Source organism: Bombus huntii, chromosome 1 (genome assembly GCF_024542735.1).
Source record: "Bombus huntii isolate Logan2020A chromosome 1, iyBomHunt1.1, whole genome shotgun sequence".
NCBI classification, from domain to species: Eukaryota; Metazoa; Arthropoda; class Insecta; order Hymenoptera; family Apidae; genus Bombus; species Bombus huntii.
Genome location: NC_066238.1, coordinates 9,955,630 through 9,980,139, shown reverse-complemented (window position 1 = coordinate 9,980,139; position 24,510 = coordinate 9,955,630). Strand labels below are relative to the sequence as shown.

Below are 24,510 nucleotides of genomic sequence, written 5' to 3'. Positions count from 1 at the left end.
TCTTTATCGGATAAACTTCCGTTGTATAGCAACTAAAAGAACTATTGACATTTTCCTTTATAATTTTAGATTCTCCGTTTTTTTGTGTAGGTATGTTATTGAATTGTATGACAAGTGGCATGAATTTATCATAAGCGCCCTCTTTGTTCGATTGAATCAGTATGTTGTTTATCTATTTTGACATGTTCGAAAAATAGTGGTGAACAAAAGTATATATGACATATAGTTTAAATATGAAGAGAAAATCACTATAACAGGATAAATAAACATATATTTACGTTCATAAAATAGAACAATTTCTTAAACTGTACAATTTTAGAGAGCAAACATTTTACAATTTTTAACCTATTCTTTCAAATAAATCAATTTACTCTGAATTTACTTCGGTGTTTATTTAAATTATACAAAATTGTTTCTACGATGACTGATTTACCTGTTTTTACTTCGGAAGTTGCAAAAGGTATTCAAAATTCATAAGATTTATAATTTTAGTATATACTTTTAAAGATTTACAGTAGATAAAATAATGATTTTCAGCTGTTTTAACTGACGTTCTAACAGCATTAAATACTCCAGAAAATACTAAAAAACTTGCAGAAGCTAAGGAAAATTCTGGGAATGAAATGCTGAAAATGATGCAGTTTGTTTTTCCAATTGTAGTACAAATTCAAATGGATGTTATTAAGAACTATGGTTTCTCAGAAGGTCGGGAAGGTATAGGATTTAAGTGTACTTCCATTTCAGTGATAAAAATTAATTACAATGCAGTTTTCATTATAATTTATTCCTTTTCTTTTATCTGTAGGTACAGTTCAATTTGTGCAATTACTCAGAGCTCTAGAAAGGGAAGATCCTGAGATAGCACAATTACATAGTCAAGTTCGATCATATTTTCTTCCGCCTGTTACTATAAGTTCTTCAACTGAAGCATCTCTTTAAGATAAAATAATTTTTATGTGCAAGCACATTATTATTTTACTTTGTACTTTCTTTTTCCCTATATATAAAACATACATAGAGATCTTTTATTGGTATCTAACTTACAATAGCTTTAATTTTATAAATGCATTGAAGTTTAAACAAAGTTTTACAATTACACTCTGATATATTATTAATTAGAATTTACTACACAAAATGATATGTACAAGGGATCTTCAAATTAAATATTTAATCAGAAAAATTAAAAATTTTTACATTTATTTGTATAATAATAATAATATTAATAATAATATAATCTACTAAAATATATAATTTCATTCATAAATGTTCATTAAATTTTCTCTGCACTTACACCAATTCTAAAAACTAAACAGTGTTCCATTGTTCGCGTAAAAATGAAGCTGGTGCATTATACCATATACATATAGAAAAATAAAATATTTTTGTTATTATCTTAAAAAAGATGTGTCTTACTCATTGAAAACACTAAGGTATTACATCCATTAAACATGACAATCAGTGCTTTTTCTATAAAAGCAGTGAATATAGATCATTTAGTCAATCTTTTCTTTTTTGATTTTGAATTAAGTGAGTTTAAATGCTATTATATAATTCTAACTTCATCGTTTCGCGAACATCCGGATAAATATGTATTAAATATACAATTTCAATCATATAAGCAAGTACATTGAAAATGCATAATGAAAGAAAATTAATTTATCAAAGAATAATACAATGGAATTATTTAAGCAATAATTACTTAACAAAATTTTAACCTTGCAGCTCATTTCTAATTTACTTAGTACAAGCAGACAAATATAGTTCCCCTTTGCCAATCATTAAATGTACGAAACTGTTTCTTTGTATAAAATTGTAAAATGCATGGATATCTTTAAAAAGGAAATGCTGAGTTGACATTAAGACTATCAGCAAGGTTGCTCTTTTAAAAGTTATTAATAAATATGTATTGATTATTAATTATTTTCTTAGCAAAGTAATTCGTATTTTTCATGGGGTCACAGTGATAGTCATAAAACATGTGAAAAACATTCACATTATATAAAATGACAAACTCAGCAACAATTTCCTCAAAGATTAAAAAGTAACAGATGTAAGAAAGCAGTTTTAGATTTTGTTTAGAATATCCTACACGTTGAAGGGAAAGACTTGACAATTGGGGAACGATATGCTATAACATATTTACAATCTTTTTCTTTATATAAATCAAGGTACAATTGTAAATTGTTTTGCGTACAAAGAAAGTTAATGCACTTCTTCATTATCAGACCATGTTGCTTCATTAAATTCGACAGTCGAATGAATAAAGACACCGCGTAAGACAATTTCTTTCAAAAATTTCTAAAATACCTATAGAAACCAACATAAGTTTACACGTTCGTAATACATCCCCGTAAAACATTAAAATGCACCGATTTATCATTAATAGGAAATGCATTTTTTTAGCTACGCTCTCTTTTTTAGTTGTGGTTAGCTTTCTGCAGTGCACATAAAGCCTATGAAAATATCTTCGGTAATCGCTCAAACCAAATGCGTAAAATTTCATAACTAAATTGTACATACGTATCTATTTTAACGATATTAGATGATATAATTAATTTTGCAACCATAAAACTGCACAATCATCTCACCTGAAAATAACCCAAGATGTTATCAAACCAAGTAATCAATTAGCAAAAGATTTGTTTACTAGCACACACTCTCTTTTTGCAAGATGAGTATTAGTCAGAAAAGGCATGCTATGACACCAATATTTTTACGAATCACAATCAATGCACGTCACATTAAGCGTATAACACAAATTGAAAAACCCTGTTCGATATAATATACTTCTGTAAATCACGATACAGTCTCACGATCTCGTTAGCTGTAGAAAAGCATGTATATAAATACAAAATAAAGGAAATGATCGTGATATCAATGTTACTTTATAGTCTACAGCACAATGAAAATCTTGTTCAATGATTTCCTATGACCAATTTGAATTGCACTTAAAAAAATATACTACAAATGGAAAAAGTTCTTATAAAATTTCTTGTACCTTGGGAGCGCTTAAACGTCCGAAATTGAAGTATAATCTGTCTTGTAACTTTTATTTCATTTATTATATGTTACCTTCTGGTTATAGATAGTTCCTCCGTCGTTAGTATGCAATAAAATACAAATAATAGAATTATAGCAGATACGAACATTTTTGTACAGTAAAGAAAAATATGTAGAGAAATGTTTTATAGATTTTTCATTAATCATACGGAAATAAATATTAATGTTAGTTGTGTCTTTAAAGACATAGTTATCTATTGCATTATTTATTATCGGTCCAAATAGATTAACCAGATTATATCAGCGCACCTTTTTCAATCCTTTTCTTGTTACCGATTCGACACTTTGTTATCCCTTTGTTATTTGTATCTTGGAATAAAGCTACTTCATGACGTGCCGAGATACTTATACCGTACAGGGTTAGCGCTAAAAATGTCGAATACTTTTTAGACCACAGTGCTCTTGATTTTCGACTGACACCTTCAACAATAGTCACCAAGCTACGAAAGGAACGGATTCGCTGTAGTAGTTGTATTCGCTGCCCAAGGATCTTGTCGAATCTGATTAATTGTAGGACGGGGTGGTGGTGTTGCCGTCGCAAACGGATTTGCTGAGTATGACATCGTTGCTGTAAATATTTATTAATATTAATTTAAAACGCCAAATTGCAATAACTATAATAAATACAGATACAAACAAATCAGGAATATAAACAAATAATTTTTGTTTCTAGCATATCTATAATACACACGATTTGAATAAAATATGATAGAAATATGAAAATGACGCGGCACGCAAAGTGTTAAACTGTAATCAGAAAATTTCGGTTTTACAATATATACAATGTTATAATTTTCTTAAAATACCATCATTTTTTGCTGAAAATAAAATCCATCCCAATATAACTTTAATACCATACTCGAACACAATATTTGAATCATGCATTCATGCAATATTATTCACCACCTTGAAAGTACTCACGAATTTACTTCCAATGAAACGCTATTTTGCGGACAAAATATATTACAAATAACGTAACCCATTATTTGTTTCAATAAGGCTCGAATTAAAATCACAGTAATGTAGTCTAATCGAATAATTCTTTTTTTTTTCTTCTTTATTAAACGATTATATATACATACAATAAATTCTATAGGTTTCACCATTTGTATTTTAAAATTAAATCTCTAAATCTTTTGTATGGTATATGAAAGATTATATTCGAAATAAGGCGTTACCTGCAGGAGTAGGCGTTGCTGATTTGATCGCGGAGGTACTGACAAGATTATCAAGATTAACGAGAGCAGAGTTCTCTCCGAGAAATGATTGTGGTGTTTTTTTAACAGCTCCTGTACTAGTGGGAAGAGTTTCTGCTATGCTCCCCAAATCAAACGGATCTGGTGATAGCGTACTTACTGCAATCAATTGAAAAATCAATAAATAAATTATACATATGGTTAATAATAATAAACAAAATTCATTAATAAATACCGTTATTCGCAGTTTGCAGACTAGATCCAGGTTTATTCCTGTTAGTAATTACATCAAATTCATCTAAATCGCTCAGTGGACTGGCTGCAGAACTGGTCTGATTTCCGATGGAAAAGTTGTTAAGACTAGGGCCAGTACCGTTAAAGTCGTTATTAGTTGTATTGAATGTAGCTGTTGAAGTTGTAGGCAGATTAAAGCCCAAGTTTTGTGGCGATTGTGCCGCAAAACCAATGTTTTGCGTTAAGGTAGGATTGTTAAAAGATGGAGATGCAGATGTCATACCTTCTCGGGTAGCCTAAATAATTTGACACAAAAATATTAATATATTATATACATGTATATACGTATATATATGTCGGGTTTACATTAGAATTAGGGTTAGGGGCGTGAAACGAATCTCTACTTGGATTACACATTGTCGTTATGCAATAGAGAAGACATTGACTAGTGCAAATGCGATTATCATAGAACTGGACAAGTAACCGTGGTAATTAGATACTCGAGAAACTAATAGCAATGATCCTAGGTTTAATAACGAATCCGCGGTCGACGGGATGATAGATGAACGTGCTCACAAAATCTAAGTCGGACGCGTAATATTCGCTGATCGTAAGGTGTTACTCTATTCGTCGATGGGGTCGCAAGAAGGAATGAGTTTCCATCCCGATGATGCCACAGAGGAAAACTATATGGGGTGTGTCTAAAGACACGAGATCATCGGATTCGTCGAGGATAGCCTTCGTTCAGAAAGTAAGGGAAATTGGCGTTGCTGCTAATTTGTCAATCTCCATATCGGTGGTTAGAAAAAGATGCTAGCCGCCCTCGAGGGGAAGTTGCTAGTGGGAGACGTCGTTCGTTGAAAAATAGGTCTCCTCTATCTTCTCGTAGTGGAGACAAAGACTGTTTGTTTGAAGGACTTTAGTTAGCTAAATCTTAAGATTTATAACGGGCCCTCAGGCTAGCTGAACATGTACTGCGGAGACGCATCGACATCTGGCAATCATCTTACTCGAAGAATAGGGTCTGCGTGTGGCGAGCTACAGGACAGAGACCGTTGGAATGTTTACTGTCGAGTGTTACAACTATTTCCTTTTTAAGGAGAACTATAGAATTACTCCATGCCTTTGTTAGACAAAGCGTTCATCCCGTGACCGCGGCTACGTTCGACGACTGGCTGTCGCCTCGAGCCCAAGCTCATTATCACAAATCTCGAACAAATACAATCGGATCGAAGGACGACAATTGTTTAATTACGCCTATGATAGAATCTAGATTACGGTGTTAAGGGATTTTTCCGAAGTTCGAAAGGGAAGGCTCCGATGTCCTTTCATCTCCGACATATATATATATATATATGTAAATAAATTGATAGAGGTAGTATAGAAATTTAGAGGACTTAGAAGACATGGAAGTTAAAAGAATAAATGTCTTACCGGCTTTTTATTTGTATCCGCTTCAGTAGCAGTAGTAGTAGCAGAAGGTATTGGTGACCAAGGATCTGTACTAGGCGAAGTTGTAACTGTTACAGGTGATGATGGAGGTGCCCGCCAGGAATCAACTGTAGCAGCTACAATCAAATTAATTATAAAATGATCATAAATTACATTCATATGATTTAGTAAACATTAAAATCCTTTTTCAATAAACTATACTTGGTTTTTGCGATGGAATGGGAGCCCATGGATCTATCGCAGGTGATGTACTGCTTGTTGTAGGAACGCTCCACGGATCGTTTTGTGGCTATATAAAAAAAAGAACACGTAAATTTTTTATGTAACTTTCAATAAACTTTCAATACGATTATGCTATGATTTATCAATACAATGTTTGTTGTGTTAGTCGAACATACCTTATATGGATAGAATTGAGATATATCCAAAGACTGTTGTGTAACATGCAAAAGGTATGCAATGTCGTGTTTATCATGCAATAAGCAAATGTATAAACTTAACTAAATATAGAATAACATACTTGAGGTCTTGGCGGAGGTGGCGTAATTGGTATACCCCAAGGGTCGGTTTTTACATTGTATCCACATGCTTCTTCTAAGTTTACATCCAACAAATCTAGCATATGACTTTGTTTCTCAGTTTGCGGCGCTCTGAAATTAATGTATTTCTTTAGGCAAAACCAAAATGGACTCTGTAATAACTGAAAAAAAGTTAAATCTAATTTAATGTCTACTAACTTAAAATCTTGCTGACTTTGACTAAGAGCTAATTGCAATCTGACGTCATCACTACGTCTTCTTTGTTCTTCTTGCTCTGCTTCCTCTCTCGACATTGCCAAAGCTAATTGTAACTGTAATTCTTCTTCACCTACCGTTTGTGGTCTTGCAGCTTCTAATTCAGCTAAAAAGTGCGCAAATTATAATTAATTATATTATTAAGTTACATATCTGTAAAAATACATATTAGCAGAAAAGATTATAAGCATATAATAAATATTTACTCTTACGTCTAGTTGTAGTTTCAGATCCCAGGCGACATGGCTCCCAATCCTGAAACTGAACATGAAAAAAGAAAAAGAAGGAAATGTTTATTTAAAGAATTTTTGGCATTATTAAACTTTTCTATCTTCATATCAATGTATACTTACATCGCTGCTTACAGGTGACATAGTATCTAAACCATCACTACCAAATCCACTAACTGATTGTGCAAATCTTTCTTTTGCTTTCAATGCTCTAGCTCTTTCATTTCTTAATCTTTCATCATCTTTTAATAAGGCCACTAGTTGTTTTGCTTTTTCTCTTACATTCACTCCTTGATCCTTAGATCCTTCCATGTATTGGAAATCTGAATAAAGACAACTTAACTTTACGGACTATCAATTTGTATTAGTATTTTATATTAGATTTTATATTATAAAGCACAAAATTATATACCTTTCAATGTTTGGATGGCAAAAATATTTTCTTTACATTGCTGTGCAACTTTTTCTGTGCCTGTTTTAATAAGATATTCTAAAAGAACTAAAGCTTTGTACACATGTCGCCAATTTTTACCATGATCATTTAATCTTTTCCATAACATTTGCATAATCTCAGTAAAAGCCACAACATTATACGTTAAATCTGCAATTTCTGCCATAAGAGTACTACTTGGACCCCAAGGATCGTTACTGGTGGCTTTACGTACAGCTTTCTGCATACATAAAAAAATTTTGTTCTTTAATATGTAAAATAGTGTGTTTGTAATATGTAAAATGTTATTTATTTACCTGAGCATTGCTATAGTTATGGGCAAGATTAACAATATCTCGCCTGATACCTGCCAAATTCACCTGCATGACGTCTTGACCTTGTCTTCTCATCTAAAAGATTACCACTTTATATTATAAGCAGGTAGTAATATTCCTATATCTTCTAGAAGCCCATACTTATCATCATATATATACACATTTATGTCAGTTACATTTAATATATGCTAATAATTCCCAATGCAACTGAGATATAAGTTTAGTCATATTTATTTAAAAAAATTATTTTAGAGAAAAACTGGTAATAAATATGGGCGATCACTTAATATCAAAGCCATGCGACTAAATATGCATTAGTAAGAAAATAGGAAACTTATTGTAAAGTTCTTACATTACTCTACTTTTACCAAATCAACATTTCTACTTTCTATTTGGTTAGTAGTAAGATGGATGAAAGTAACTAAAGTAAAAGTGTGATTAATACAAAAGTAAAGAAATCCTCTTCAGTGTTGTTCTTTTATCTTAGATATGGCATTACTGTGTAATTTAAAAATTATATACCAAACAAAATGCTATAAAATAATGCAACACAACAAACTGTTAGTCTTATATATATAAAGCTCTAAAGTAAATTAATTTCATTTGAGATGTGCCTATATAAATGTGTACTCAAGATAAACAATTTTTAACTAAATCAGTACATTTTATATTGTATATTTGTGTACATTAATTGTAATTTGTATTATCATAATAATTCTTTTTAAAAGAAAAGTTTTACCGCAGCCAGTCAAGCTTCCTTATAAGAAACATTTAAAAATTATTTTCATAATAAACATAACATTAATGATTTTTTTTTAAATGATTTGATGCAATACTGACTTGCATAATGTGCAGAACTTATCATCATTACATAATTTTGCAAAAAATAAAACATGAATGGTTTCAAGTATGTGCTGTAATTGTATTACTAAATACTATAATCCTTGTATATTTTTACATATACAGGATGTTATATCTTATTACAATTATTTCAAAAATTTCTACATCATAGAAACATGTTAAAGGGTTTTTTAAATAATCAGATTGTAAGTCCTAAAATGTTCATCATTTTTAAATTTTTATCAACACCCTGTATATCACTTATTAATGTAGTTTGCAAAACATTGATCTACTTTATTTGTTCTTTAAACATTTTCTAACAATATAATTGATTAGTAAAGTATTAACAGTTGTTATTTTGTTAACTGTGGCCAGTTAATAAAATTTACCTTCTGCATAGCCATTGTTGGCATATGAAATATGGCTGGGGTCGTTGATGAAGCTAGTTCTTGTCCACAAATATAGAAAACTCCCAAACACTTTTCGAATCACAATAAAATCCTAGACTATTAGATAGTTTAATAAATAAATAAGAAACATTTGTTACATTTACCTGTCAATGATGAATAAATTCTTATTTAATATGACACATAATTAAATGATAATACAATTAACTGAGAGCATTTTGAGTGGGACTTTAATAACATTACTAATTATTATGCAAATAAATATTGCACAGAATACTGCATTCTTTATTTTTCTAATGCAATATATATTATAAGTATATGAAGCTAAATAAAATACATGTATAGTTGTTTGATACACAATACTATTAACTATAAGTTATACTATAAATTTTGTACTGTACATAAAAGAATAGCATATGTAAGAACTGCTTATGAACTAAATAGGCACAACTCATGTTGATCAGTATATAAAATTCATCTTCTTTTAGCTGTAAATGTTTTTTAAGTACTATACAGGGCATATAGCTGAAGTGTTATAGAAATATTTAATTAAAAATAATAACATTTTAGCCTATACGTATTTAACATTGCTATCACTATAATAATGTAAAAATGGAACAATATAATAATAAGATAGACTTAAAGAAAATTTTGATTAGTTAAAGAAGAAAATGTCACTATCTGTAAAATACTATACCATATATTAACAAATTTAATTTCATATAAAACAGTTTTGTAAAAAAAAAAAAAAAATACAAGATTAAAAACTTATAAACTTACGTAATTCTTTTACAGACAAATGCAGTTATGAAAAAAACTGAATTAAAAAATTAAATAAAACTTACAAATCTGCATAGTCTGTAGTTTATATTTAGGACTGTCACAGGCTTTTGAATATAAGCCATGCCCTTTTAATAAAGCATTCTGACAATAGATCAGAGTTGCAGTTTTTGTGCAATATTGATATTAAATTATTTTGAAAATATAAAATATTTGATTACATATACATATAATGATTCAAACTACTTTCTTTTTTTTTTAATAGTAATACCTCTTGCAAGCATTTTATTAAAGGAAATCAAAATAGAAATCAAAGAAGAAGAATTTCTTATATTGGAAGAAAAAAGAACTTGACCCAAACTACTGTTTTGAAAAATAATAGGCTACATGCAACAGTGAAGAAGAATAAAATTACTTACGTTGATATAGTGGAGGATTCAAATTCTCCTTTAAAAAAGCCGTGTTATTAAACTGAAAAATGAGAAAATATCTTTATCTTTCTATTATGCATCTTATCTTATCACTACATACATAGAATAAATTTTCTACAAAGGAGATGATAATACATTTATTTAACAAATTCTGTATGATTACATCAGACATAGAATTAATTTTGTTCAATACAGGTATTTAAAAAAGACAAATGATTAATAAAATGATATACATGAATAAAGCTATATACTGTGTGTACCTAAGATTATCATCGTATGGTTTCTTTAAGACAGTTAAAACATATTATATCTATTAATGACCATGAAACTATTGATTTCTATTTTCTTTATATCATAATTTCTAATTTTCAACAAATTTAGATAAATAATAATATATATTTTAGTAAAAACTAAAATACGAAAATAAAGATAATATAATAATATTATATTTAAAATATTATTGATATTTGCAACGACTATACTTTTACAAATATTAACTTTAGATATTTAGTATGATAGCTCGATACTTCGTTTTGCCTATTGAAGTCTGAACAAATTATTTCTTTGTCTCACAAAAAAGCTCATTACTGCATTCTTCCTTATATGATTTGAAAGCTTAAATCGACCGAGACATCGACACACATATGTACATTAAAATGACAATCATACGCTACACAAATATCAGGTAATGATTTCTTCGGATAGATTTAAAAGAACAATGTCGTGAAACGTGTATACTATGGGCTATCTTTCAGATATAACTAACACAATAGATATACGTACACTGGCTTAGGTGCAAGACTAATCCATGAAAATGCGTGATATGTCAATTTCGAAACTATCTATGCTTTCTCATGCTCGGGCGTGACTTTGTAATACTGCACTTTTTCCGATCCGTTTCATATACAGGTTAACATAGAATGAAATAGAGGGAACGAATTAACGAAAGAAAACACATTACGATTAGAAGATATCTAAGAACACTATTATGCTGTCGAAACGGAATCAAACTTATACTCTTTTATTCTACGGGCTATACCACTTGTACTAACACATTAATGACAATATGTTTCTGTAAATTTATTTGCAACTCTCTATAGAACTTTGTACTCACCGTAATATATACTGGAAATTTAATGCACTAATTTCAACGGAAATAAGAAACAAAATAACATAAAACTCTTATGACAAGTCCATTCACAGGCACTGACGAATTAGAAGTTACGAGGCAAGATGGCGCTGAAAAATATTTCCTTCTTTACAGTTTCGCACTCTGTGGTAATTTTAGAGAAGATTTAACATTCGATTTGTTTCATGAAACTAAATGTATTTCGATTTGTTTGTCAATAAGTGCATACCTGTATTACAAGAAATGTAATAACAATCCACGTACTACGTGATTTTTATTGAAATAAGAAATTTGTCAATGAAGAGTTGTCTCTCTTTATATAACTCTAAGGACAATTTTCATAACGCGATTTTCTAGGCATAGCTATATCAAATGAAAACGTAGCCAGCGTTTAACAATTGAAAACGTTGGAGAAGGTGTAGTAAGTACGAAAACAGAACGTACTTAATGAATAAATCTATGATGTATGCGCATACCATCATATGCGATCCCTTCAAGTTTCAATTGTTGATTGAAATTTCTGTTTTCAAACTGATAATATTTCGTCGATATTACTGTCCTATAACAATTAGGGACAAAACAAGAAGTGAATAAAATCTTGTTACTCTTACGTGATTTTGTTATCGTCACGTTGATTAAAATATATCTAAATGAAGTATATGAAGAAGTAAACGTCAGCATTCGAACATAACCTTAGTCTTTGTTATTTAAGTGGAATTGGTATTACTATTCTAATAATTATTTTCTTTTGAGAATTATTTGTTATAAGTACACCATTCCAAAATGAATATACGATTATTAAAAGATCCTGCTACTGTAAGTAGTCGTATATTTGTGGGTCATCTACAAACTGATGATATGACTAAAGTTGAGTTGGAAGAACATTTTTCAAAATATGGGACAGTTGTTGGTTCTTCGATAAACCGAGGTTTTGGCTTTGTTCAATTTGAAGAAGAACAATCTGCTCAAAAAGCTATTCAAAATGAAGATGGAGCAATGTTCAAAGGCAGAAGAATAGGTATTTTCACGAATGATTCCTATTTTGTTTGTTTCCTATTATTCCTATTATTTTATTTTTGTATTTAATAGTGCAATTGTCCACTTATTTTTTTGTTGCTATTCTTATAATAATATATATTAACATATTTCATTAAATATTTCTTTAAATAGATGTTAGACCAGCGAAAAAGGATAATCAATCCGGTGGAGGTGGTGGAGGTGGAGGAAAACAATTAGGAGGACCTAATAATCAATTTAATTCTGCCAGTAATCATTTTAATGCTGGAAATGATCCTTTTAATAGTGGAAATCAGAATTATGGAGGCAATTCAAATTTCAATGCTAACCAAAATTTTGGTTGTGATTCACAATTAAGCGATAATCAGAAAGTAAATAATATGCAAATTCGAAGTGGTGGAAATGATCCATTTGGGGATGGAAATCAGAATAGAGATAATATAAATGACCAATTTGGAAATCAAAATAGAAACAATGGAAGTGATCAATTTAACAATATAATGCAAAATAAAGGGAACAGTAATTTTAATCCAAATAATCAGAACAGAAGTGGTAATGACCAATTTAATCAAAACAGAGGTAGTAATCAATTTGGGTTAGGTGGAAACCAAAATAGGCCTGGTGGAAACCAAAACCGAAATGCAAATAATCAGAATCAAAGTGGTGGTGCAGGTGGCATGAATAGCGGTGGGAGTGGTCGACCAAGAGGTAGTAGAGGTGGAAAAAATCGAAATAAAAATAGAGATAATTCAGGCGGAAATAACTTTAGAGATCGCAGTCCTATTAATAGAGGTAATCGTTTAGATGATAAAGGTGGTAGAGATTGGGAACATAAACAAGGAGATAGATTAAGAGGGAACAATTTTGGCAGAGATTCATTCAATGATAGTAATAACCGTTATGAAGATTTTAAAAATTCAGCTCCTAGAGATATGAATATAAGTTTTAAGTAAGTTAAGAATATTTTTATGTTTCCTTCTTGTACAATAATTGTTTATTAATATCAATAGTTTTGTTTAACAGTAGTACAAGTACATCAAATGAATACTCAAATGCAACAACTGAGAAAAATGACTGTGAAATTATTGTTGTTAACAAAGCATTAACGTAAGTATAAAAATAATTTAGTTTGCTTTATAATTGTTGAATGATTTTGTAATTACTTTTTATAAATAGGGAATATGCAGAAAGTATCGAAATGAGGTTGAAAAAAATTGGCTTAACAGTTGATTTGTTATTTCCAAATGAGGATGTACTTCTAAGCAGAGTTTTAGGAAATATTGCCAGTCGGGGATGTTTATATGCAGTCGTAGTTACACCAATAAATCAAGAACATCATTCCCTAACTTTAAACATTCTTCATGGTTTACCCCAGGGTAGGTTTCTTAATAATTTTATTAAAATGTCTAACTCATTGTGTTAATAAAATCTTATTTTTCTGTACAGAACATAGAAATATGCTTGTTGAAGATGCTATTAATCTAATATCACGAGATTTTGTTAATTACAAAGCTGGTGGACGATCGGTTCCATTGAATACACCTTTTGCAAACGAACGGCATCCTGATGCTATTCAGGTTCTTTTAAACATGCTGGCTGATAATCATCAGTTAACAGTATTGCAGTATGATCGTGTTATAAAATATCTCGAAATTAAACGTGAAGAACAAGTACAAGTTGAATTGGGAGATGTAAAAGATTTACCAGCTACGACGACGATAACAGTCAGTGACCCGAAACAAGCAGAATTACAATCTAGGATACTTAATATCCTAAACAGTAATAAAACAACTTCATCTGCACCAACACCTAGTCCAGTACCAGCGCCTACCACAACACCAGTGCCCGTTCCGCCAGCTACTTGGGGAACAGGTAAAATTTGTATAATTTTACTATTTAAGCTTAAACAAAATGTAAATACTATCTTATTATTTTATATCAAATTTCTATTATTATAACATTACTCATTAGCAGAACATACATTTTAAAAGTATAATGGATTTTAAGTTTATAAAGTTAGTTATCAATTTTCATTCCAGTGATTTTCTGAAGTAATTAATTTATTAACAAAAATTCCTTTGGTAAGGTATTGAAAAGATACGCATACTATAAGTGCAATAATATTGTGTTTTACTGCAATATGTACTTCTATTCGTTACAAAAATACTGCTACCGATTTATTCGTTACATAAAAACAGCAGTATTATAAATAGAAACCATATCGCGTTTTTAACCTGAAGAAACAGACCTATTGCAACTTTTTGCATTTTTAAAAAGGTCGTTATGGGTGTATCTTACGGATTTTAGATCACCTATTTCTTATTTTCTTTTCTGGATTTGTTTGTGTATCTTTCATGAACATATCCAAAGAAAACGTTTAAAATTTAAATCGTGTATATAAATTCTTAATAATGGCGTTTGAAAACTATTCAATGTTGACAAAAAAACGTAAAGTTTGTCTAAGAAATTTTTAGACAAATAATTTCAGGTAAAATTTTAATATAAATATTGAGCACGAGTGATCAAAAAACACAAACGAACTTCGTACGCTTTGGGTTTCTGATCAAGTTCTTCGTGCGTGTAGTGCTACTGTGCCGCTTACCATACAATCCAGTGATCAAAGCGAACGAACTTCGAATATATATATTGCTGGTATTACAACTGCTAACTTCATGAGTACATCATATTATGCCAGCAGCATCAACTGCGTCAACAGCATCCACAACTACTACTACTACTACGGGAGTTTCACCGTCACCTCTGCTAAACGATCCGACAGTTCAAAAGGCACTTGACAGTCTGTTGCAAGGCAATTTACTCAAAAGCATCGGCGATCAGCAACCAGCTACAACTTCAACACCTCTGTTTGCTGCTTTTTCGAATATCGGCCGATTTTAATTTATTTCAATTTTATTTATCATATAATAAATAATTGGGGGTCTGGATCTCCTTTATTTTTCTGACATTCATACTCTTTCTGATGAATAGTCACACTTGTTTTAATAACACGGAAGTTTTATGACAGCATTTGATAAAAAATTAGAATACTAACAGGATTACATTCAGGATAATTGTGATATTTGCCTCTGAAAAAATGTTAGCATGCTTTTATATGTATTAAAAAAAGTACATTTTAAATATAGAATTCATAATGCTTTGTAAATTCTATAGATGTTATTTGCATAGTTCACAAATACTTGTTTGTATAATGGTTCAGTCTTTCTACTTTTAGAAAAAGAAATATTTTAGTTTACCATACTTCACATGGAGTAAATGACGGAGAAACTAAATATTAAAGAAATTTAATTTTATTTTCTCTCGTGGTAATTATCTTTTCTATTACTATACAACTAGGCTTTGAATACACTTTGAATATATTAACAGGTTTAAAATATAATCAAATATTATATTTTATTGATAATTAAATAGTTTCTTATGATATAGACTATTTCAATATGTAATGTACTGAAGTAGTAATCAACAATTTAACTAGACAATTTATTATCCTTAACTTAATATATAGAATTTATTACATTGTAATTTTAATGAATTGCCATGATTATTTCTATTACTTCTACAGTTTTTAATAATGTAAAGTATTCTTTATATGTGAACATAAAGCATTTGATTTTTATAATGGATTATGTAAGATACACAATATATCAATTTTTCTATTGCGTTATTAGAAATACAGATATTGTGACGAAGATTGTTTAATTTTTACTCATTCATCAATTTCATTATCTCTGTTATATTTTTTCCTTCATATTTATATTATTACACACATTTCTATTAGTTTGAATATTTAGACAAATGTATTGTGTATAAGAAGCACATTTTCTTAGGAACTAGATAAATATCATGTATAACTTCAATAAAATGTTTTTAGGAATATTTCATGTCTTTCATTAATAATGTAGTATGCTGTTGATGCCTCTCTTATGGGTCTAAAAACAAGAAAATATATTTATGAAATTGAGTTCCTGTTTTAAGTGTCTAATACATTACATTTTTACATACCCCTGCAGCCCCAAGCAATTAATAAGTAATTATTATAAAGCAGTTTAAACCATGGATTTACAAGCAGCCTTATTAGATATATAAGCAAGAAATGAGTGTACAAAGTGAAGTATTTAAATAAAGGTGGTTCACAGGATATAAAGCATGGAGTTAAGAACTCACAAGTAAGTGAAGCTACAAATATAAACCAGTATAAGCAAGTTCACTGTCTATTTACTTAAATTTACCTAAGTAATAACTCTTCAGGTATTGTTCCGCGTGTACGATTTCTTCACACGGCTGGGATACGTTCTTATATAATATATCAAGGACTGACTTTACTGCATCAATATCATACATATTTTTTACCAATCTTTGCTTATAAGGTTTTAATCTTTCTACAAGCTCTTTATTTTTTTTAATAGAACCAATGTGTTTTTGCAAAATTTCATCGTACATTGGCCAGTCAAATGCACACGCGATACAATCGCATTCAAAGAAATAGTCTTGTATTATTTTTTTTCTTCTTTCAGATTTTGTCATATATGCATATGCAGCACCATAATTTGTGAATATTTGATCTCCAGGATATATTGGTCTTAGAGCGCGAGTAATCATTGTTAGCTCTTCAAAATGACGAAATGTATTTGGTGCGCAAGAATGGTTGTATAAACTATGTGTTACATATAATCCTGAACCTGTTTTAATTCCTGGTTCTTGTTGCACCTAAAAATAAATTAATTATAATATAAAAGTGCTTTAAAATAATTTCCATATATATATATTATCTTCTAAATAAATTACTGAAAAACAATTTGAAGACATTATAACACAAGCGCGAAACATAAGGCTTCCAGAGAATATGATCTTTGGATAATTGCTAATATCTTTTAATTGGTTCACTTCATATTTATTGCAGAAGAAATTAGTCTGAGTGGCTAGGAGGATAGCTGCAAGAGCTGAGATGCAAGCAAAAGCACTGATTCCAATAAGTGGTCGCGTTGTCATATTGGTAGCGAGACTCAAAGCAGATCGTGCGCTGGTACTGTCCAATATGCCTTCATCTGTAAATCCTGCAGATCTGTTATCTACAAAAGAAAAATATTTCATAAAATCTAGAAATGAACAGTATGTTATGGTTGAATTCTTGTTTTCTCTCTTACAATTATTTTATTGTCTTATAACTCAAGTTTTGTCTCACATTATTTTATTTTAGCTATAAAATATGAATGTTCTTCTTTACCTGGATTAGATTCAGCTAGTTCCATGTCCACTCGCAGTTCATCAAATTTCTTGCCCTTTGATGTTATTACAATGAGAAATCTAATAATTTTGGTAAGCATTCGTATCTTATCTTTATCAACATTAAGTAAGTTTCCTACTAATGCCATAATTGGACATTCTATTTGATGAGCCATTTCCCAAGCTAATTTTCTACATTTTTCTGAACAGTATTGAGCCACAGGGCAGTGTGAGCAAGGAATTAAATTATAGCTTCTTGATAAACAGTGATGACAATGTGTATAATACCTGTAACTTATATAAGTTATATATTATAGTAGATATATTAATATAAATAGATTTACCTTTGTGTATAAATAACATAAGCATATGGATTTTCAATAGTAACTACATCTCCTGGTTTAAATTCTTTTGTAGCTACTAAGTGACGTCCATATTTTTCAGAAAAAGAAATGCTGATACCATCACTAGCAGCAGGAGCCTCTTTACTTGGACCATAAGCTAACTTTAAAGGACCTTCATCAGCTAAGTATCTTAGCTGTTTTTCCTTATCATTATCTTTGGATATTCCATTAGAATCATTGATTAAATCTTTCTTTTCATTGATGCTAAAATTTTTACTCATATCTTCTGAAAGTTTAACCTTTCCATTTCTATATCTTACACCTCCAGGTTCCTCATTTATTTTTTCTGATAAACACATATTCTTAAGTGTTTCTATATCAATATGATCATCCTTTGTAAGTTGTAATCTTTTCTTAATTTCTTCGATAGCCTTGGCTCCCCTTTCTTTCAGATTTTTTCTTTTTTCTTCTGGATATCCAAGACTTAAAGCAGCATCAATATCTATCAAACATTCTTTGAACATTTGTTTTCTATATAAAGCAGCAGACCGATTGGCATAAGCATATGACATAAGTTCATTATCATTTGCATATGCTAAACTCATTGTATAATATTTTATAGCTTCATTATCATCACCCATTACAAAATGTTGGTTTCCTAAGATTTTTCAAGTATAATAACTAAACAAATTACTTATATTTATTTATAATACATTGATAATATTTACTACCTTCTTCTCTATAGTGGATAGAGTCTTCCTCATTTTTTACTTCAGGAATTAATTCTGGAAATTGAGACTTTACCATGTTTTGTAAAATATGACCAATAAGAGATTCACATTCTTTTTGTAAACCATACCCTGCATGTGATACATTAGTTTGTTTCAAATTTAATACTAATTCCTTTGCTATATCCATATTGCTCTGGAAAGATCTTGTTACATAAAAAATATATATTATAACACATATAAGTATTTTACAAATTAATTAAAATTATACATAGATAAAAAATAAATTTATTATATAAATTTTTTATGTAAATGTATATCATATGTTTCATAAAAAAGAAGAATAAAGAGAAACCTGATTGTTCATATATTACTTGTACACTAGATAAAAAGGTACTGAATGGACTGTAGTGTTAACTATGTACTGGTTGAAGCAAAACTGAGAGGTGAAACTAAAATTACCTCAAGTGAGTTGATAGAGGGAAGCAGAAACTGCATGACTATGTAACCAAGTTTTAAATCATTTGTTAAATTAGACAGATTAGAGATTACTTATATAAAAGTTATAAAGATGCCTAAACCTTTATATTTCATACATAGAATATTTAAATATTCTCTTCATTTTTATCTGTAAAAGGAATTTAAAAATTTGAAACAACTGAATTTTTTAAGTAAGCTAATATGTTATATATTTTGTAATATACATTTCAATTTTTTTATTTCATCATCCTTGGCTGGTATCTTTTAAGTTAATGTCGTTACATTTACATTTATTAAGTACAATTTGCAAAAATAGTTACGTTTAACATAATTAAAATATTACATATTAACAAGAAAAAACGCAAAAAATCTAAAGTTTACAGTTATTTAAACAATATAGGTGTTAGAAATCGTTTTTTTTTTCAGTCATATTGCATGAGCATTTTATAATGAGAACAATTTGGCATCAATCCAGATATGAAGCTGCTAGAGCGTTGAAGTTTAAATACAGTCTTTAATTAGATATACATATATATATACATGAGATATACATGATTATAGTTTATTTATATAAACTAATATTTATATAAACAATAGTTAATGTTTAATATATCTAATAAAATATAATATTTGGACACTATGGCAATGGATTTTATATCATCAGAAAGGTAAAAACAACTTTAAGAAATATTACATGAAAGAATTATGATTAATTTATTAGGAGCTTATCACATAACAACAATTAATCAACATGTTTGACATGAAAAATGCATAAATTTATAACATAATATATATTATATTCATTAGAAGACATGAGACCATAATAGTATAAAAAGTTTATTTCACATTATAAAAAAATTATATGGATATTTGACTAGATTAATCCTCCTCTGCTTCTAAATTTATACGGCTACCAAATTTTGCATATAGTTGTGTTTTTAACTCGGTTATAATATTCTTCAAATCGACACATTTACTTTCCAAATTAAAGATTTCCTTTTTCTTCTTTTCTTTAATCTCATCTAAGTAATTCTAAAATCATGAACAACAGGAAGAATATTAAATATTTTATCATTTTGTATGAAAATAATAGCAATACTTGTCTTCAAGAACACTAAGTGTGCTATTGAGAATTATGTACCTGTGTTTTTTCTAAGTCTTCATAAATAAAAACTTCACCAATGTAATATGGAATTTTTGCATCTTCATCCAAAAGAACTATTTCATCACAAGCATCTTCTAAGTTCTTTAATTCATTCTATAAAAGACAGTACAGTATATATAAAATTATACATGTCCAAATAAGGTTACAAGAGGTATGAGGTAAGGACTAGCGCTAGATTAGTTAATACCTGTTTAACTTTTAATTCTTCCTTTAAGTCATCCATTTTAGCATTCTGCCTTGCAAATTTATTAATTTTTTGTTGATCTTCGTACGTAATATAAACATCAGAGTCCTATAACGCAAAATAGGTTAGATTTATGTTTGTAAAATAAAATGTAAGTGATTCTTAGGTACCGGTTGGAATCCAGCTTGAACGTTTTTTCGTGCTGACATATTTGTTACTCGTATGCTATAACTGTTTAATTCGCCGTCTAATGGCAATCTAAATAACAATTTCGAAACAAGAATGTCTAGTAGTCACGACTCACAACATTATTTTATGAAGCTAATATCTTCAAAAGCGACTAATGGTTGTTGGAAATGCATCAATAAGTGTATTCTTCCTAAAGGCGCCTGTGCAATTTATCTAGCTAAGTAACATAGATACATACATCTTTTAACAAATTAAACTATTTTTTCTTAACTGCATACAAAATTAACTATTAAGATTACAGAAATCAATAATAATAAATATGACTAATTTAATTACATGCATTATTTTGTTAATAAATCTTCAAATGTTCTTTTGCATTAAATCTAATTTGCCATTTTTATATTTTCTGTTATTAATTTTATGTAACATACAATTTATTAATGAATGAAAAAGGTAAGTAGGATGAGTATATTATTGTTTAATGTATAAGAATATGTAAATATACATACATGACAAAAAAAGGAAATACAAAGGTCCCACCGAGATTTGAACTCGGATCGCTGGATTCAGAGTCCAGAGTGCTAACCATTACACCATGGGACCTTATAAAATTTCTTTTGTTATAAATCATTCATATAGTTATGTAGAATAATTTTTTAACTTAAATTTAAAAATGTTTTTTTCTTTATAGTAATTTTCGCTGTGCACATTTGCATATGTACATGTACATTTAATCATGAAAAATGAAAAATTACGATTCAATGCATTTATTTATATCGATATTACATATTACATATATGTATTTATAAATATATATTATGTATTATTTTTTGATTTATATAAGACATAAACTTATAACTTTTACAAAAAATTACTTACATTTTACAAACAATATAAAATATCACTAATACATACAATGTAGCACTTCCTTTTTATTAGTAGGAATAAGATAATAATAGATTTATAAAGTAGTATTAACATTATTTACGTATTTAATTTTTTGATTCTGCGTTGTCATGAATTATTTCTGTTGTTAAATGTTTGTCTTCTGTTATATTTCTTTTATCAGGGTTTGTCATTTTCTTTTCCTCGATGGAAGCATTTTCTTCCTTCTGTTTTATGGTATTTGTGGGTTCTTTGGTGTTACATATTTCTAGTAAATTATATTTTTTAAATTTATAGTAATTTGGAGCAATAGACATAAGACAAAAACCACGTATCATTTCAACAATTACAGCAAGTTCTGGGTTTTTCAAATCTGCTTTATTTCCAGGATTCTTTTTGTTTATTATTTCTGCTAAGTCTTCGATTACTTCATCTCTGTGTATATTATTGTTACTATGGCGACTATAATAAAATTAGATTGATATTTATATTAAAAGTTCAATAAAATTATAAACAATTTGTAGATTAAAAGACCTACTTGAATACAATACTAAATGTTTTTGGTTCCTGTGCAAAATATTTTTCAAGCATTACATCTGCTTTAGATTTAATGTCATTCATATTTGCTTTACAGATAACTTCAATTGGAAGTAATCTTAATAAAAATCTTGTGCGTTGCTGTTTTGTGTTATCCAATTCACTAATAATTTTAGTAACTAATTCTAATGGATTTGTCAAAGTACTTTTTATAAAAATTACATTCTTCACACCAGTATCAACTACCTAATAAAAAAATTATAAATATCTAAAGTCTTTCGAAGACAAATATATCTGATAAATTCACCTGGAATCTTCTGGCATTTATTGTCTTTGAATATTCTGCTTTTAATTCATTAATTTGTTTGTTTAATGCAACTGAAATATCATCTTCGTTATCAATATTCTTTGTCTCATTCACAGAATCATCTTTCTCGGACTTTTCTTTGGAATTATCATTATCGAAGTCCTTGAATTTAAAAAAGTTTGACACTCTTATATTACTACATGTGTTTATATTATTGCTGAATTTCACTGTACCTTTGTGGTAACTGGTCCATAAATTTCATCAGCAAATTCATTAAGTAATTTATAAGCATCGCGTACACATTCTTTTTCAGAAAAATTGCATGTGCATAAGAAACCTTTTATACCTGGTTCCAAATTAAATTGTTTACGTCTTTTTTGGTTATAATTATGATTATGAAAGTAACTCTCTTTTCGCTTTTGGACGTACATCTTTGTTAGAAACTCCTGTATTATGGATTTTATTTTATTTATTTAGAAGATGAAAAGATTTCCTGAAAAATATATTTTTATTTTGTATAATAGATAATAAAAACAAGCATGTGGTACTATTTACTAATATTTATTGTGGAGAGCTGTGCAAATCTAATAAATTAAATGTAATATTTTTAGTATTAGATTCTATGTATATTAAATACTTACGCTTTTATGTAATAAAATATTTTTACATTAATTATTCAAAATATGAAACTAATTATACTTTTTAAATGATTTAGTTTATTCGTATGTTTGTAATTACATATAAACATAACCAACTTATTCGTATATCATTCGATCTAAGAGCCCTCTTACTGTACCTATATGTCATTTTCAATCATTTTCCAACACTAATTTCTATGTAATTTATATATAGCATGTATAAATATAATGGTAAAATAAATTTACAATAGCATCAGTTATATATTACAATTTTTTATTTTTCTATATAGGTATTAATAATATGTACAATTGTAGAAATAAATAAAAATATATAAAAAGTATATAAAAAAAACATAAAAATACGTATTATGCTAAAATGTGTGAAATATATTACTATATAGTTACTTAGTTGAGTTATAAATTTCGGCACCTTAACACCAAAATTATATAACAATAATATAACAATAACATAACAATAATAATAGAATATATTACAATTTAAAGGTGTTTTGACATTTCGGCGAACTGTATTACAAAAATCTTCTTTGGGTTTATATCATAAACAATTTTTTGTTAAAAAGTTAAAAAAAAGTGAATTGATCGATTCTTTATTTGATGTGAATTAATTGAGTCTTTATGATCTTTTGTGTTTATATTGATTGTAATAATTCTTTCAAAGAAATTCTTATATCTCTATAATTTTCATTGTTTTTATAATATTTATATTAAAGAAGAATTAAATAATATAAAAGAAAGTTATTACTGTTTCTTTTATTTACATTTGCAGATTTTTGGATTGTTATGTAACATTAGCTTTGCTAACTGCATCATTGCATGTTTCGACAATAAGATTTAATGTTATTGAATTAGTTGTAACATTATGATTTGTAATATTTTTATTTTTATTTTGAATAGATCTTGTTGACATTTTATGGTATTTTATTAAGGTTTTATAAATAGGGTTTTATAAACTTTTACTATTTACTTCCTGAAAAGCTTTTTCTTCCATAAACTTTCTATTTCTGAATGTAAAATTTAATTTTTTTTGTTATTAACATAATTTCGATCAAATACTATTTTATCCCAAAATTTTATTCCAATATAAGTATCTGTTTAAACTTTCATCTGAAAGTAGCTCTATGTAAGATATAGATCTATGTTTATCAACTTCGTTCATTATTTCTAGCAAATTTTGTAATAAAAAGGCAGGGAGTTTCACAATTGGCACACATTCCATATTATCTACAAAAAGATTTGAAAATCTTATATTACACATTACTTATACATTATTCATATCATTAAAGTTATCGTAGTATATGTTGAAACAAGAGATAATATGTGTTTTTAAGTCACTTATAATTTTACCACTTTCAGTCTTAGTTTAAGTTGGCTATGTAGTATTGACAATAAACTGAATGTGTATTTGTAAGATCCCAAGAGTAAACTCTCAATGATATTGAGTCTCTGCTGCTAAATA

The 24,510-nt window shown here is 28.6% G+C and overlaps 6 protein-coding genes, 1 long non-coding RNA gene and 1 other non-coding gene across 29 annotated transcripts; 3 read left to right on the top strand and 5 right to left on the bottom strand.

Moving 5' to 3' along the window:
- The first annotated feature begins 318 nt into the window (after nt 1–318).
- LOC126871622 (protein C10) lies at nt 319–973 on the top strand. Of its 2 annotated transcripts, none has more exons than XM_050630742.1 (3): nt 319–460; nt 538–705; nt 806–973. In XM_050630742.1, the coding sequence occupies exons 1-3, from the start codon at nt 421–423 to the stop codon at nt 937–939; spliced, it is 342 nt and encodes a 113-aa protein (XP_050486699.1). In that variant the 5' UTR covers nt 319–420; the 3' UTR covers nt 940–973. The 2 variants fall into 2 exon arrangements, with proteins under 2 accessions (XP_050486699.1, XP_050486613.1); XM_050630656.1 differs by having other exon boundaries at nt 538–714.
- Nucleotides 974–1,176: 203 nt separating this feature from the next.
- Nucleotides 1,177–11,680, bottom strand: LOC126868929 (epsin-2). 15 transcript variants are annotated; one of them, XM_050625205.1, is made up of 17 exons: nt 11,548–11,680; nt 11,304–11,428; nt 10,973–11,072; nt 10,178–10,229; nt 8,961–9,077; nt 7,714–7,806; nt 7,379–7,637; nt 7,090–7,289; nt 6,943–6,997; nt 6,680–6,842; nt 6,463–6,592; nt 6,341–6,373; nt 6,144–6,231; nt 5,925–6,058; nt 4,492–4,786; nt 4,239–4,415; nt 1,177–3,628 (listed from the first exon to the last, which is right to left on the bottom strand). In XM_050625205.1, exons 5-17 carry the CDS (start codon nt 8,982–8,984, stop codon nt 3,501–3,503), a joined length of 1,779 nt encoding a protein of 592 aa, XP_050481162.1. In that variant the 5' UTR covers nt 8,985–9,077; nt 10,178–10,229; nt 10,973–11,072; nt 11,304–11,428; nt 11,548–11,680; the 3' UTR covers nt 1,177–3,500. The 15 variants fall into 15 exon arrangements, with proteins under 15 accessions (XP_050481162.1, XP_050480998.1, XP_050481219.1 ...); XM_050625041.1 differs by having other exon boundaries at nt 10,973–11,067; XM_050625262.1 differs by having other exon boundaries at nt 8,961–9,050; nt 10,973–11,067.
- A 112-nt stretch (nt 11,681–11,792) lies between these two features.
- On the top strand, nt 11,793–17,669 carry LOC126867993 (uncharacterized protein DDB_G0292186-like). Of its 4 annotated transcripts, XR_007690527.1 has the most exons (7): nt 11,793–12,336; nt 12,489–13,284; nt 13,359–13,442; nt 13,512–13,711; nt 13,782–14,207; nt 17,254–17,462; nt 17,551–17,669. XR_007690527.1 is itself a non-coding variant. In XM_050623344.1 (6 exons), exons 1-6 carry the CDS (start codon nt 12,102–12,104, stop codon nt 17,274–17,276), a joined length of 1,764 nt encoding a protein of 587 aa, XP_050479301.1. In that variant the 5' UTR covers nt 11,793–12,101; the 3' UTR covers nt 17,277–17,466. The 4 variants fall into 4 exon arrangements, 3 of the variants coding, with proteins under 3 accessions (XP_050479301.1, XP_050479104.1, XP_050479185.1); XM_050623344.1 differs by lacking the exon at nt 17,551–17,669 and having other exon boundaries at nt 17,254–17,466; XM_050623147.1 differs by lacking the exons at nt 17,254–17,462; nt 17,551–17,669 and adding an exon at nt 15,031–16,229.
- LOC126868292 (SET and MYND domain-containing protein 4-like) lies at nt 15,626–19,271 on the bottom strand. 4 transcript variants are annotated; one of them, XR_007690598.1, is made up of 7 exons: nt 19,004–19,104; nt 18,652–18,854; nt 17,921–18,578; nt 17,578–17,864; nt 17,139–17,422; nt 16,356–17,060; nt 15,626–16,282 (listed from the first exon to the last, which is right to left on the bottom strand). XR_007690598.1 is itself a non-coding variant. In XM_050623839.1 (7 exons), the coding sequence occupies exons 2-7, from the start codon at nt 18,836–18,838 to the stop codon at nt 16,275–16,277; spliced, it is 1,902 nt and encodes a 633-aa protein (XP_050479796.1). In that variant the 5' UTR covers nt 18,839–18,854; nt 19,004–19,104; the 3' UTR covers nt 15,626–16,274. The 4 variants fall into 4 exon arrangements, 3 of the variants coding, with proteins under 3 accessions (XP_050479796.1, XP_050479680.1, XP_050479608.1); XM_050623839.1 differs by having other exon boundaries at nt 16,583–17,060; XM_050623723.1 differs by lacking the exon at nt 19,004–19,104 and adding an exon at nt 19,111–19,271 and having other exon boundaries at nt 15,626–17,060.
- LOC126872052 (uncharacterized) lies at nt 19,234–19,763 on the top strand. The gene is made up of 2 exons (XR_007691821.1): nt 19,234–19,319; nt 19,555–19,763. It is a non-coding gene; the product is annotated as an uncharacterized LOC126872052 (long non-coding RNA).
- Nucleotides 19,764–19,818: 55 nt separating this feature from the next.
- Nucleotides 19,819–20,836, bottom strand: LOC126871559 (prefoldin subunit 4). The gene is made up of 4 exons (XM_050630534.1): nt 20,648–20,836; nt 20,481–20,585; nt 20,270–20,386; nt 19,819–20,160 (listed from the first exon to the last, which is right to left on the bottom strand). Exons 1-4 carry the CDS (start codon nt 20,684–20,686, stop codon nt 20,008–20,010), a joined length of 414 nt encoding a protein of 137 aa, XP_050486491.1. The 5' UTR covers nt 20,687–20,836; the 3' UTR covers nt 19,819–20,007.
- A 361-nt stretch (nt 20,837–21,197) lies between these two features.
- Trnaq-cug (transfer RNA glutamine (anticodon CUG)) lies at nt 21,198–21,269 on the bottom strand. Its single transcript has one exon. It is a non-coding gene; the product is annotated as a tRNA-Gln (tRNA).
- A 148-nt stretch (nt 21,270–21,417) lies between these two features.
- On the bottom strand, nt 21,418–23,218 carry LOC126870429 (THUMP domain-containing protein 1 homolog). Its single transcript, XM_050628178.1, has 5 exons — nt 23,037–23,218; nt 22,629–22,888; nt 22,396–22,557; nt 22,090–22,334; nt 21,418–22,013 (listed from the first exon to the last, which is right to left on the bottom strand). The coding sequence occupies exons 2-5, from the start codon at nt 22,824–22,826 to the stop codon at nt 21,659–21,661; spliced, it is 960 nt and encodes a 319-aa protein (XP_050484135.1). The 5' UTR covers nt 22,827–22,888; nt 23,037–23,218; the 3' UTR covers nt 21,418–21,658.
- Nucleotides 23,219–24,510: the final 1,292 nt, after the last annotated feature.

What these genes read in the sequence shown, in the direction of transcription:
- LOC126871622 (XM_050630656.1), top strand. Translation starts at nt 421, where the DNA reads ATGACTGATTTACCTGTTTTTACTTCGGAAGTTGCAAAAG. An exon ending in TACTTCGGAAGTTGCAAAAG is followed by an intron (nt 461 to 537) that starts GTATTCAAAATT and finishes AATGATTTTCAG; the next exon opens with CTGTTTTAACTGACGTTCTA. An exon ending in TTTCTCAGAAGGTCGGGAAG is followed by an intron (nt 715 to 805) that starts GTATAGGATTTA and finishes TTTTATCTGTAG; the next exon opens with GTACAGTTCAATTTGTGCAA.
- LOC126871559 (XM_050630534.1), bottom strand. Translation starts at nt 20,686, where the DNA reads ATGTCAGCACGAAAAAACGTTCAAGCTGGATTCCAACCG. An exon ending in TTCAAGCTGGATTCCAACCG is followed by an intron (nt 20,586 to 20,647) that starts GTACCTAAGAAT and finishes TTTGCGTTATAG; the next exon opens with GACTCTGATGTTTATATTAC. An exon ending in AAGAATTAAAAGTTAAACAG is followed by an intron (nt 20,387 to 20,480) that starts GTATTAACTAAT and finishes TGTCTTTTATAG; the next exon opens with AATGAATTAAAGAACTTAGA.
- LOC126868929 (XM_050625205.1), bottom strand. Translation starts at nt 8,984, where the DNA reads ATGCCAACAATGGCTATGCAGAAG. An exon ending in CAACAATGGCTATGCAGAAG is followed by an intron (nt 7,807 to 8,960) that starts GTAAATTTTATT and finishes GTAATCTTTTAG; the next exon opens with ATGAGAAGACAAGGTCAAGA. An exon ending in TCTGCAAACTGCGAATAACG is followed by an intron (nt 4,416 to 4,491) that starts GTATTTATTAAT and finishes AATTGATTGCAG; the next exon opens with TAAGTACGCTATCACCAGAT.
- LOC126867993 (XM_050623147.1), top strand. Translation starts at nt 12,102, where the DNA reads ATGAATATACGATTATTAAAAGATCCTGCTACTGTAAGTAGTCGTATA. An exon ending in GATATGAATATAAGTTTTAA is followed by an intron (nt 13,285 to 13,358) that starts GTAAGTTAAGAA and finishes TTTGTTTAACAG; the next exon opens with TAGTACAAGTACATCAAATG. An exon ending in GCCAGCTACTTGGGGAACAG is followed by an intron (nt 14,208 to 15,030) that starts GTAAAATTTGTA and finishes ATATTATGCCAG; the next exon opens with CAGCATCAACTGCGTCAACA.
- LOC126870429 (XM_050628178.1), bottom strand. Translation starts at nt 22,826, where the DNA reads ATGTACGTCCAAAAGCGAAAAGAGAGTTACTTTCATAATCATAATTAT. An exon ending in ATGGACCAGTTACCACAAAG is followed by an intron (nt 22,558 to 22,628) that starts GTACAGTGAAAT and finishes TTTAAATTCAAG; the next exon opens with GACTTCGATAATGATAATTC. An exon ending in ACATTTAGTATTGTATTCAA is followed by an intron (nt 22,014 to 22,089) that starts GTAGGTCTTTTA and finishes ATTTTATTATAG; the next exon opens with TCGCCATAGTAACAATAATA.
- LOC126868292 (XM_050623723.1), bottom strand. Translation starts at nt 18,838, where the DNA reads ATGGATATAGCAAAGGAATTAGTATTAAATTTGAAACAAACTAATGTA. An exon ending in TATCCACTATAGAGAAGAAG is followed by an intron (nt 18,579 to 18,651) that starts GTAGTAAATATT and finishes GAAAAATCTTAG; the next exon opens with GAAACCAACATTTTGTAATG. An exon ending in TATGTTATTTATACACAAAG is followed by an intron (nt 17,865 to 17,920) that starts GTAAATCTATTT and finishes TATAAGTTACAG; the next exon opens with GTATTATACACATTGTCATC.